The sequence below is a fragment of the Electrophorus electricus genome, chromosome 1 (genome assembly GCF_013358815.1).
Source record: "Electrophorus electricus isolate fEleEle1 chromosome 1, fEleEle1.pri, whole genome shotgun sequence".
In the NCBI taxonomy this organism is placed as follows: domain Eukaryota; kingdom Metazoa; phylum Chordata; class Actinopteri; order Gymnotiformes; family Gymnotidae; genus Electrophorus; species Electrophorus electricus.
Genome location: NC_049535.1, coordinates 31,921,774 through 31,935,067, shown reverse-complemented (window position 1 = coordinate 31,935,067; position 13,294 = coordinate 31,921,774). Strand labels below are relative to the sequence as shown.

Genomic DNA, 13,294 nt, shown 5'->3' with positions numbered 1-13,294 from the left:
CCAGGCCTAAAGGGACTGATGCAATGGCTGTTTCTACACCACTTAACTCCATAATCTGACCACCACACCCCAATGACAGGCAGGTGAAAATGATACGCCATATTTAGCAAATGCGGGTCTTAGTGAAGTTGCTGTGGTTGTAAAACTTGGCACGCAGTCTAAATGGTAGTGTTGGAACACACTCCACTCACATGATGAAAGCACGACAGGGATGTGAGATCAGCATCACACTCCCCACCAGGATGGGCGGAGGCAAACCTTCCTGTCTTACTCTGACATGTAACTAATAGAATAAAGTTAAAGGTTTTTTTTTTTTTTTTACTATTCTTTTTTTCAATTACATTCATTGCTCTATCTGAATGCATGTCCAAGGTCTGTTATTCTATAAATGGTAATTTCAGCAATTAAAACTACTACTTTAATAATGTTTTAACAAAGTTCTACTCCACACAGTTAAAAAAAAACAACTTAACTATCCATGTATGTGTATGTGCGTGCGCGTGCAACCTTTCTAACCTCCGCCTGTGAACGTTGACTGAATCTTTCAGTTACACAAGCTCTACAGTTGATGAACTAAGCCTCTGGGTGCCACTGTATCCATCTATCCTCCCCCCACCCCCCTTTCTGAGGGAATAAGAGTGTAGTCTGGAGGAGGCAGCGACACACTGCGCCGCCTCACCCCCCAGGACGGATATGCCTAGCCAGACATCCTCCAGCAGCCGAGTCATGCCGGAGCAGAGGAAAGCAGGTAAGAGCCTCTCAGCTTCCTCAGCTGCCCACGGGGGAACCAGTGAGTGGGACACCCACCAGCTCCTTCCCCACGCAGCCACACACACACACACACACACACACACACACACACTACAGCCTGCTTCATTCTCTCAACCACACCAGAGTCATGCGCGTATGTGTTTTTATGCATTTCGTTATTCCATAATTAAATATTTAAAAAAATAATGAAAATAATCATTTCTTTAGAGGTTCTACATTTAAAATGTATCAGTCATTGTTTCTATTATTTCTACAATAACATCAAAAGACTCTAACAATAACAACAACAACAAGAACAATAATAATCAGGGTTTCTGAAGACTTAATTGGTTGGCTCCTTTAAGTGTAATTAAGAGCAGTGAGAATTGCTAGAGGAGAGGCGAGTGTCATTAACGCCGTGGCTGATGTTACGTTATGCGACATTAGAAATAAAGGGACATGTTGAACATGCTGAAAACATCAAACTTGTGCTTCACGAGTTTATATCACATTACTTTTAGGAAAACTCGAAGAGCTTAGTGGAATTTTGCCTTTTCCTGTGTACACGCTGCCGCCCCTCTGTGCTGTGAAACCCAATCATGATGGAATATGTTAGTGTCCCTTTTCTCAAATGTGGCATCGATTAATCTCCGACTCTTGAAATGTAGATGGTGATGCAACTTAAAACTGTCCCCCCTAGAAACAGTACACCTCTCCCGCTGAGAATACTGCACATGCCTCCATGATGGGGTGGCACCTATAACTGTCGCCATAGCGATGGCCTTTTGACCATATAAAGGGAGCGGGCAGCGGGAGTGCTGGGGCCGGCTCTCCCACGCCAGCCCCACGCGCTCTGTGATGATATTTCGGATGAGAAGAGGGCACCTTGTGCGTTGTTGGCGTTGCGCGGTGCCGTCCGACTGCTGTGTGCCACCCCGGGAACATAATAATAGGCTTTTCAGAGCAGGACAGAGTTTAACAGCTGCTGTGTTCAACAAACGAAGATAAATCAGCCTCTGTATCACAAGACCTCTCCCTCTCTCCCACTCACTCGTTCTCTTCCCTCCTTTTTGGTCTCCTTCTCTCTCTCACACACACACACACACACACACACACACACACACACACACACACACTCCTTTCAGATACACTCCTCCCATGCAGAAAACTCGGCTTGCTCCAAACAGCACGGCCTTTTTTCTTTCTCTCTAAGTTGCTTGCTGTGAAAGGGCCAGTCGCTATAGATAGCAGTCGTGAGCTGGAACCGCAGGCTTACATACACTGGACACGTTAGAGCTCCTATAGGTTTTTAATGCTCTTATTACATAGAGCGGTGAAATGCAAGTGTCATGACAAGTGTCTTTATGTCCAGGCCTCGTTTAGAACCCATCGACCCAGCACAACTCCGCTCTCATATTAATTCATCTTGTCCATGCTGTCATGGTATAGGTACAGATGGTGAGTGACCATTTAGACATGGACCCACACAGATCAGACACGCTTAAAGTTAGCCAGATAAAGAGATAAATAAACCGCTGAATAAACGGTCGGACAGTTAGGTAGGTAGAGAGAGGAAGGTGATTTATGGCAGTGAATATCTATCAGCGTTCATCAGCGTTGTTGACTTTATGATGTGTTTAAACACGTAGATTGGCGAGAGAGGCGTACAACTGCACAGCACAGATCATGTTTGTCCAGCTCTTCCTTTGCCTGCCAGCACCATCGCTGCTTCTGCCAACCCTTCCCTCGTTCATCATCTCAGCAGAGCCCCTGCCCGACCCCACGCTGCCAACCCAATAACATGCCCCCTGCTGCTCCCTCTCCGCCTGATCCTTGGTTTCAAGTCCCTGCCTTCCATTTTTAAACCCTTGTTTTTTAAGTCTCTTCACGAGTTTCACACTTCTTGACACCTCTTCCCAGGTTTCGTGGTGTAAAGTTAACATGGACATGTTTGTTCATGTTCATTTTTGTGAAACTTTCTGTAAAAAAAAAAAAAAAAAAAGGCTTACCCATCATAAAATAACTTAAATAACATAAATAACTTCTTCATCTTTCCTCCTTCCTCTCTCTCTCTCTCTCTGCTACCACTATTTGCTTTATCCTGAGGTGCACAGTTCAGGTTCAGGAAGTTAAACTCTTTGTTATCCAGGATTTTGTTCCAACCATTGGGATTTGCTTATCAACGCCAGCCAGCAGGTCAGATTAATCAGTAGAACAAACTGGAAAAGGTAAAATCATGGCAGGACTGTTGTTGCTTGGAATCTGTACACCTCTGGTTACATGCCTGTGGACACCTGCCAGCCTCCTACAGAGCTCACTGACCACCATGAAACAAAGAGCAGAAAGATGAACCGCTGCTCGGTGTCCAGCTCCGGTTATGGTCTTTAGGTCCAGACATCTTATGTCAGCTCTGCTCCCAGTTTTAAAACTGACTATTTGATCATCAGACTTGTTCAACTTCTCAGAGCTTCTCCACATCTACCACACCTTACAAGAACTTTTTATCACTTGCCCTCTTTAGATACTCTCCCCATGCATATTGAATCTTTACTATTTTATGTGTTGCACTTTCACTTGGTTGTCACCTATAGCAACCTAATCGCGATCAGCACTGCACTCCCACACTTGTGCTTCCCTCAGGTGATCAGTTATTGGAAAAGGTCCATCAGCATTGGAAGCCAACTTTACTCTTGTATTAGTGGCATGCGTGTACCCAAACTCCACTTTATCTGGAGGTCACTGTAGGTTAAACCGTTTGCCAAATTTAAATGTAAATCTAAATAAATACTGGCTTTTGTTGTGCAAAAGGAGGAGGGGGACACACCGCTGTATCCTGAGAGGTGTCCAACTCTGTGTGGACCTCTCTGTGGCTCATGAATATATCTGCTGGGTCACATCACAGAAGCCACTGCCATGTTTGTGCATCTGTGCCCTCGCTATTTTTTTACGACCTCTGTCAGATGAATGTTTGTCCACTCTTCTTGCTTCCCATTTCAGTAGCGCAGTAACCCAGGGGCAGTAACCCAGGGGCGGAACACGATCTGCCCTGCTTTGATCTGCCCTGATCTGCCCACCACACCCAGGTGATGGCAGGGGCTGGCACAGCCTCTTGGCATCTACATCCAAAACAAACAGCCTGCGGGGCTTGGAGCAGGAGGATTATGGGATTGATGCTGATCTCCTCACCTTGGTTAGGGGCTAAATCGAGCTCAGTCTCCAAATGGAGGCTGGTTGCACCATGAAGTAGCCGAGCAGAGCCTATTTATACTAGTGTTTGCCATTCCAGTCCACTAGGGAACCCCAGACAGTCCAAATGTTGCTCTGTTTTCGTTCTGGGCACAGATCTACCAGTGTTCCTAATGGTTTAGCCCAGATGTGTTAGACCAAAGGACAAAGCCCAGCTGTTGACTATATCTGGGTCTGTAAGGACGGCTTCTCTAGTTTGGGAACCACTGGCATAGATTCGATAAGGCACAGATTCGATGCGATTCCTATATTAAATGGATTTTCAATGGTGAAACATCATTGACATTATGCTGTTGTCTATGACAAGGAAAACAGTATGCTGACTAACCCACCTCTGAGAAGCAAGCTCCATAAGTGCTATTTGATCTAGTATGATCATTCTTACATTGTTAACATTACATTAACTGGACTTTGGAAATGACAGAAGGATGAGATGGCATGAAAGACATGAGGATATAACATTACTAAACAGAATATGAACTAAACCACACATCGTCATCTGCCAAATGTCTTCGCTGCCAGCCGCAGAAGGCTGGTGTGGGATGGTGCCACAACGTGCTGAATCGAGGTCACCAGCTGACTGTGAAGTGCATGGAATCAGGTGTGTTGGATCAGGGGAAGCAACAGGGACACTGCAGTGAGGACCTGGAGGGTCGCCAGGGGCCTCACCACTCATTTTACACTCTCCTAAATGCTCTCAGTGGACTCCTGCTGTGCGCGTGTGTCTGTGCTGAGATGAGTGCAGCTTTCTGCACTCCTGCTCTCCTGTTTCACACTGCTCTCTCCTGGATTTCGGGTCAATAACGGAATGTTCTTTCTTCTTCTGACTGACTGTGTTGGTAGGGGTGAAGTTTTGAGGCTGGCACTACTCAGGGTGTGGGGGGGATTTCTAAGCAGGCCCACAGTATATAAGCATTTGACCTGTCACTGTCTCTCTGACACACACGCACGCACACACACACACACACACACACACACACACACACACTTTATGTTCTTTAAAACCTTTTTTTCTTTAACGTTCTTTTTTGTGTTCTTCATAGTTAAAACCACTCATTCTCACACCTTACCCTGGCAATGATTAAGCCCATTGCTATTATGTTTACTATTCGATCATGTAGGGCTGTTATGACTCTGCTCAGCAGTTTCTAATACCCTTCATGCCACCTGAGAGGGGACAGTGATGCGTGCATGTTTGCCTGCTCTGGTCTCACAAATCCAGCGCCTGCAGTTTTGCTCCTGCTTCAATCTACTTGAATTAAACTCCAGAACTTTATGGTGTGTGCAAAAACCATAAAATTGTTGGTAAATTGTTGGAGCTTTGTAATCCTGTTAGTGTTTGACATGGCTGGACAAAGACATGGTGTTTGATGTTTATGGAAGCATGGTACATCTTCCACATGAGCCGCTGGCTTTTATTTTGTTTTATTTTTATTTTGACTTTGAACCGTCCCGACAACAAGCATTATTTAATGGCCCCTGATTTGTGAATGCTGACTAGGGAACTCGAGTGTTTGTGTAAGAGAAGGGAGAGATATTGCACCAGTGTGCCAGGTGTGTAGGGATTCCTGTGATGGATGGGACACTCCTTGGAGCTGACAGCCTCATATAACGCTACTGGGTGTTCAGGTTCACACCAGCCCAGGAGCACCTGTCACCTCCGAGCCCAGATCAGATCAAGTGCGAGGTCACGACGTTCACCTTGTCTGGAGTATGATGGAGTGAGATATCAGGAGGTGTGAGACTCTTTGTGCTCAACACTGTGTGTATCACCACACAGATCATGGCTGATACAAGTGATCATTTAGCATAGTCTTACTTTGATAGGCTGTTATAAACTAACACTGCTGTGCTCCTATTTGAGAGAGAGAGAGAGAGAGAGAGAGAGAGAGAGAGAGAGAGATCAGTGAAGACAAATGAGTATTTGAAAAACAAGCCGTACGTGCGGCTGGACACCACACTGTGCTGAGGTGGCTGGCGGCTCTACGCCTCTTTTCCGAGAAGCTCTCTGACCAAAACACGTCTGAAGTGCGAAACTGAGAATAACGCAACCGGAGCAGCCACATTAGTGGGGCCACAGAGTGGGGCCACGCACACACTGCGACCTGGCTCCAAAATAACAGCGGCAGAGACCAAAATGTTTCCTTAGAAGCGCCTGTCAGTGCCTTTGATGTGTGTGTGTGTGGTGAACATTAAGTTTAAGCCCAGCATGTCTGTAGGTCTCTGACCTCAGGCATGAACAAAGTGCATGAATCAATGCTAAAAGCAACCATGCTGCATAGCAGGCAGAGTGGAGATCCATTAATCACGGCTGAGAGGTGCCAAGCAGGCCAAGAGATAAGGTCATGTCAGAGCAGGGGTCATGGACTAAGGGAGGTGAAAAGGCATGTAGACTCCCAAACCACCGTGAACTTGGCCTGTGCACTGAATGTCACCTAGACAGTCTGAGCTTCGGCTGGAAGCTGCACCCTTGAGAACCTGCCCCACTCTGTGTAATCTCTAGATTGTTATATACTCTATTGGCCTTTATATAATCTGTAGGTGTGGGTGTGCGGCTAGATGCGTGTCTCCCAGCTCTTTTAACTCCTTATTTATTAGACAAAAATTGAAATATTGGCTGAACTGTGGCTAGTCGCTACCTTCCTTCCTGCCATTTCACCCTCCGGCAGGAGGGACTCGGTCCGGGCTGCGATCGGCACTCCAGCCGCTGCCACTGGTTGAGTGCTGATAAAACTCAGTGAGGTTTCCGGAGCCCTCCTCCGCATTATGTCTGCGTGTGACTTGCCTTCTGATCGTCACAGGTCTGCTGTTCTGGCTCGCTCATTTCTGCCCGAATTTCTCCCCACCACAGGAAGAAAAGGATCACAAGCAGCAGTCCCTGCAGGTAAGCAGCCCAGCTCTTCTGCGCACCGTGCGGACACGGTGGGCCTCGGGCGCATTACATGCAGTCTTACAGCGGAGCTTTTTTCTGACAGCGAAACAGATTTCACACACAGACACATGACACCCGCGGATATAAGAGGCTCTGCACGGTTAAACATGACAGCCTGCTCGCATGTGTAATAAACGCAGTCCGTGCCTTCGGAAGGGGAGCCTAACAGCTTCAATCTGTTCCCCCTCTCCCCTCTGTGGCACACAGATTTACACTTGCCCCACAGACACAAGTGAGAAGGTGGTCCCCATAGTGTCGCATGACCTCTGCATCTGTGTTTGAACATGGAGAGTAATTTACACTGGATTATCTTATTACAGTCTGTAATGTAATTACACCCAATTTGTGTTTCTCCTTGTCTCCATCACAGAGGAACTGCCTCCTTATGAGCCTGACATTCCTGAGCCTACCACCAGGGCAGAGCTGGTGAAGTGTATGTGTCTCACAGTGGGGAACGAGGGAACCAGCTGCCATTTTGGTCCTTACACACAGTGACTCAAGCCTTGTCCTGCTGTGATGGGGAGAAAAGTCACACTATAGCTTCTGCAGAAATTCTGGCTTTAAAATGCAAGCGTACATACGCGTTAAGTCACATCTGCCCATCTGCCCTCCTCTCTGTGCGTCAGATTGGATGCCTGTGTCTCTGGATGACAGAACTTCTCAGAAGATGCTCTGGCTCTCAGACAGCGGATCCAAAGTTTCACGGATGAAAGATGTGGCGTGTCCTGTCCTGGACAGACCTGAAAGATATGAACATGCCCCACAGGTGGGTTCTTCCACTAAACTGTCTTTATATCCTGACAGTGGTCACTTTAATAGCTGTTCTGAGCAAATGAAAAGGTGTCTGTAACTATTGTGGACTCTGTAATCAGCACCTATGTACTCGGTGCGAGGGCTCCGTTGTATAGTTGATTCGAGCAAATGAGAACCCTGACTTTCGAACTCTGGTGCACATTGAGTAGGCGGACCGAGACCCTCTTGGCTCTCGGCCATCTCCAAATGAACTCTGATGTAGGTCCTTTGAAGTATGAACACAATACGAACCAAAGGCTCCACATTCCTGCCACTGTTTTGCCACCTTTAGATTTTTTTCAGCTCATGAATTTTGAACTGGATGGAGTGCTTATTAAGTGGCAGAATTTAGCAAGAACTGTCTCATCGATTATATCAGTGTGAGGTATTCTCTTTTAAATGTGGTTTGTTTACTATCTCTCTGCTCACCTGTCTCTCTGCTTGTCTGCAGGTGCTGTGTAAGGAGGGGGTGTTTGGGAGGCGGGGGTACTGGGAGGTAGAGCACGAGGGCTGGGTGGTGATCGGGGTGGTGTACGAGAGCTCCGGGCGCAAGGTTAAAGATGGCCCCTGCGGCCTGGGCGAAAATGCCATGTCGTGGGCCGTGGGCTGGGGTGGGTCCTGCTACCAAGCCTGGCACAACGGCGAGAACGTGGAGATCCCTGGGACCCTGTGCAACGCCATAGGGGTGTACGTGGATCAGCCAGCCGGCATCATCAGCTTCTACCTGGTGGAGGGTGGCCAGGGCGAGCCCCGGGAGGTGCGCCTGATACACAGCTTTAAAACCTCCTTAACTGACAAGCTGCTTCCTGGCTTCTGGGTGGGGCAGAAATCCTACTGCTCTATCCTGAAGAAGGATCAGTGACAGGGAGGAGCAGAGAATGATGCAGAGGGGTGGGGTAAGATGGGTGGAGAAACAGATGGAGTCGACAGAGAGATGCGTCTCATGTGAAGGCGTTTAAGGAGGATGGTGATACCTGGGCAATGCTGGGCAGAAAGCATGTAAAAGTGCCAGCGAGTCCGCAGCCTGCAGAAATTGCTAGAACTTTTTGCCGTTCATCTTAAGGCTGTTTGACTTATGCAGAACAGAGGCAGCGTAGAGAAGAAGGAAGCAGATTAGCATAATCTCCATTTAGAAAGGGGACGGGAGTAGAAACTGGGAAATCTTTTAATCTGTGTAGAATTCATCGTACTTTATACAGTATGACAAACCTGCATGCTGTAGTGTCAAAGATAAGAAGAAAAAAAGCCTTATTATATTACATTGAATATCAGATGAAAAAAAAGCCTTATATTACATTTAATATCAGATGAAAAAACATTTTATGTGCCCCCAAATCTGACGTGCAGATAGGTATTAAAATATTTTACTTCTGTAAAGCATTTCTGTTGATAATTGTGAATTAAAGTTTTGTCTTTCTGTGGGGGCCTAAATAATTGTTTTATCCCATGTCTTGATGTATGTACTATTTAAGTAGAGAACAAATTGTGATTAAATACAGCAGTTAATCTGTGCCTGTCGTGTTTTATGTGCCCTATGGTTCACAATCGAAATCTTATACTTTTTTGGTATCAGATTTTTTGTAACATATTTTTCCCCACATTAATCATTATAGGAAAGTCATAAACTGATCCCAGGGCGGTATAAAAGACACAAATCACTGACCATACTCAGAGTGCCACTGCCCTCTGGAGGTTACTGATGGAATTACACGTGCTGCATTTTAACTACAAACTTAAAGCAACAATATCTTGGCGACCTAGCCAGCAAAATATCTCACATTTAGCGTTAGCAAGCTAGCTAAATAACCATAGCTTCCATATTCAGTCATTCAAGATTAGATATTTAATAATCATCTATTATTTTTCTTTTAGCTAATTAGAGGACATCGTTCACAATATTTAATTGAATATGATGAACAATAATTTTATACTTAACGCGAAGTAAAGTTTGATGCCAAATGCTTAAACATTTCAACATTTCAACAAACTAACTAGCTAACGCGAAACCTTAGGAACATTAACGCTAGCAGCTAGCCAATTAGCTAACGTACCTAACTTAGCAAACGGAAAGAACTTGACCCCAAGACATTGATTTACTTCACAAATGTCGAACTGAACCATCCACATTATTAACACGGCGAAAATGTTAAAGAAATGTCAACTGAAGCTTAATTTAGCTGACGTCGAGTCAGCTGCTAGTACGCTCACATTTCACTGTATTAACCGTCAGTCACCTCATCGCCACAACGCTTTAAGTATAACCAAATAACTCATATAAACCCTGTTCATCGTAGAGAAAATGTTGGGAGAGTTATTAACGTGAGGGGACATTATAGAATGATAAGATGTGTAATTTGCAACGAGTTTGTCGTCTGAACCATTCACTTGCATGGCGATGGGCAGGGTTAAGGTTGTACCGCAGACAGCCTCTAGCAGGCACACCATGAAATAACCAGATGTCAGTGCTCTTCGCAGCCTGTGCTGATGCCTGTTGCTTCAGGTGTAGCAGAGGGTGTCTAAACCCAAAAAAGGGCCAATAATATGCGGTGGGAGACTGGGAGACTCTCTCAGCATGGCTCCATCCAAAATTGCATACTTCCTTCGAGACCTTCGAAGCTAAGGAAGATAAAATGATGGTGGCTGTTTACAAGTGTATGTAGGATGCAACCAGAAAAAAAAAATATATATGGTTATGTACATCCCCAAGTAAAGTTATGAGTAGGATTATGGAGGATGACAAACACATGTTGGCTGCGTCTGTGTACTACACACTAATACTATAAAGGTATATACTATATACTGATCTTAATAGTACGGCTTAGTATACAAAATATTAACGCACTACTTCGTTTCATACTAACATGAAATGATGAGGCAGTGCTATGCCAACATACGTAATTGTAAGACAGTTTGTTAAGAGATTTTCTTTGACCAAAACATGGAAATTAACGATACTTTTCCCTGTACTGCTTTATGAGGACAGACAGTCCCGTAGAAGTTGCTTTATTTACTAACCTGACGTATAGGTTACAGTTTTCTTTTTAGACAGTTGCGTTTCTGTGAATTAAACCGCAGACTTCACAACTTTACCATTTTTGCACTGAATTATGGGACAGTAGTGTCCAAACCATACTCAAAAACCGACCACTTCTAAGTTTTTGAGTATACTCAAATTTGACAGTTTTAAGTACACTACATTCTATATACTCAAAATCTAGTTAGTATTAGCAAATAGTATGCAATTGGGATGCAGTATGGCAGACTTCAAACCATGAATTTTCAACAAATTTAGAAACATTCATGCTTCACAAATTTACATTATAAAGATTTTTAAAAATCTGAGAAAATATTAAATTGATTTTACACCACATTATGATTTGTACAGCCATTTGGCGGTTTCGTTTTAGTCTCGCGTGATTAAAATGTTCTTGGATGTCATAATAAAAGTCTCTGCTCATCCCACACGGCAAGGAAGTGCAAGTTTATGTTAGCAGTTAAGCTAATAAAGTTTAAAAAACAAAATATGTATTCAAGTGTTTAATTTACTCTTCTGTATAAATAACTATATATACTAATTATACCTTCACTGTTTGTACTTAATGAAACATCCTACTTACTGTCCATCACACACGAGAGTTTAATCCTGTTAGTACTTGATGTGTGCATCGCATTTTTCGCTGGAGGACAGCAATTAGCTGTATATGATCAGGACAGGAAGGCGAAACAACAGGCGGGTGTTTTTTGCATCTTCTTTCGCCACTGCCGTGGCTCTCCTCTGTTGCCTATTTGCCCTCTCTGGAGGAAAAACGTTTTTGTTTTTTTTTTGGCAGTTGTGACTGCATAAATATGAGTAGTTCGAAATGCATAAATACGAGTTGGACCAAATTAAATCGTTGTATAGGCTAATCCAAAATCCAAACTTTATTACTTTCTGTGAAGCACAGAGACGGGACGGTCCAGGGAAAAAAATGAAGCAAAGCGATGCACTGTTGTTACGTTTGCATCACGTAGTGCAATATTTCTTTATATGCTATTATCACATGAAACAGGAATAATATTGCCTGGCTAACAAAGACTGCTATTTGAAAGACGCTAACGCCTTACAAGCGCGCTTCCAGTGGTTAATTTCAGAATTGCAGTCACACATTCCTTGCCTTACGAGAGAATTTTAACGGAACCTTTTTTTTTTCTAGCAGGAAAGTGTGTACTGTACATGAAAACACTGCTTTCAGCTGCAAATTGGCGGTAGTTTTGTAGGAGGAACTCGTTTTGGACTATTTTACTGGCGTTTTGAACTTATACACTCTTACAAAAACATTTTTCCTTCTGCTAACCCAGGACTGGCATAGAGAAAGTTTTCCATCATCGATTCATGGAATACTATTGTTAACATTCCCAAAAGCTATTTAGGACAGTGTGCGATCACTGTGTACCATGGATGGAGCTACGTTTTAGCCTTGTGCATAGTGTGTCCTTATACAATTTACACAAAAGGTATGTTGGTGGCTCACAGCACTATGACCGATTCCTGCAATATACTTTAAAAAGGAAAACACTTAAAAAGGGAGAACCAATGTTGTCATACAGATATATTCAAGGGTAACTGGTGTTAATTAAAACACTGGGCCTGGATTAAGTGCTCAACTTTATCTAGCAGGCTAACAGGTGTTAATTAAAAATGAGACCGGTCCTTGAGTTCATAATTTTATCCAGCCTTGCAAAAACACACCAGGTTGCATGACTGTTATTCAGCCTTGTTTTCTTTTTTAGGACAATTATAAAAATATCCAGTCTGTTATTTTTATAATCAGCAATTCCAAAGCAACATTTCAGTGTAATAAAACACACTGCAGGCTAAAGATGGCTTGTTGCAAACCCGCACTGGTACAGTAAAGGTCACGTCATGTGTCACTGTATTGGTTATTGTCTGATTCCAGCAGGATATCAATGCCATCGTGTTCCACATCACTGAAAACACGTTGGCTCCGATACCAATCGTACACATTTTAGTGCACATGTTTTTAATCAACCTTCACTTAGATAAAGGCAGACTGGCTTAGCCCATAAATACATAATCTTAAAAATAAAAAAAAATTAGTTAATCTGCAGCCTGTTCCACAGCACCATCCGGTGGAGTCACATGGGCCCCTAATACGGATATGCCTCTGCTCATTGCATTAATATTGCAGTACTTCTGGGTAGCGACCTGGATCTGGGTCAGAGGTGATAGGGAAGGGGAACAGTGCTCCATGGGCTGTCAACGTGGCAGACTTCCTCTCCTCCCTCTCCAGCACCAGTGTCCGGTCTGCTTCCACCCTGCAATACAGCTGTTGTAACACCTCACTGGTGCAAGAAGCTGCTACCCCTACACGTAACCACTTGAATGACTTTTATTTTTTGCCAACAATACTACCAACACCAAGCACCACACTTTTCTTTGCTTCCATCTCAGACATGACAAGCTCAGTTTCATACTTTTGCAAATTTTGCTCTGGAACTGTTACCACTGTCTCACTAAACAATGTGTGGAACACAACATGCATGTATTCATTAAAAGGATAAACGGCCAAAAAA

The 13,294-nt window shown here is 44.1% G+C and overlaps 1 protein-coding gene across 2 annotated transcripts; it reads left to right on the top strand.

Moving 5' to 3' along the window:
• Window positions 1-674: 674 nt before the first annotated feature.
• Window positions 675-9,226, top strand: zgc:195001 (uncharacterized protein LOC567531 homolog). Of its 2 annotated transcripts, XM_027025674.2 has the most exons (5): window positions 675-748; window positions 6,848-6,880; window positions 7,299-7,361; window positions 7,555-7,694; window positions 8,172-9,226. In XM_027025674.2, the coding sequence occupies exons 1-5, from the start codon at window positions 694-696 to the stop codon at window positions 8,580-8,582; spliced, it is 702 nt and encodes a 233-aa protein (XP_026881475.2). In that variant the 5' UTR covers window positions 675-693; the 3' UTR covers window positions 8,583-9,226. The 2 variants fall into 2 exon arrangements, with proteins under 2 accessions (XP_026881475.2, XP_026881476.1); XM_027025675.2 differs by lacking the exon at window positions 7,299-7,361.
• The last annotated feature ends 4,068 nt before the right edge of the window (window positions 9,227-13,294 follow it).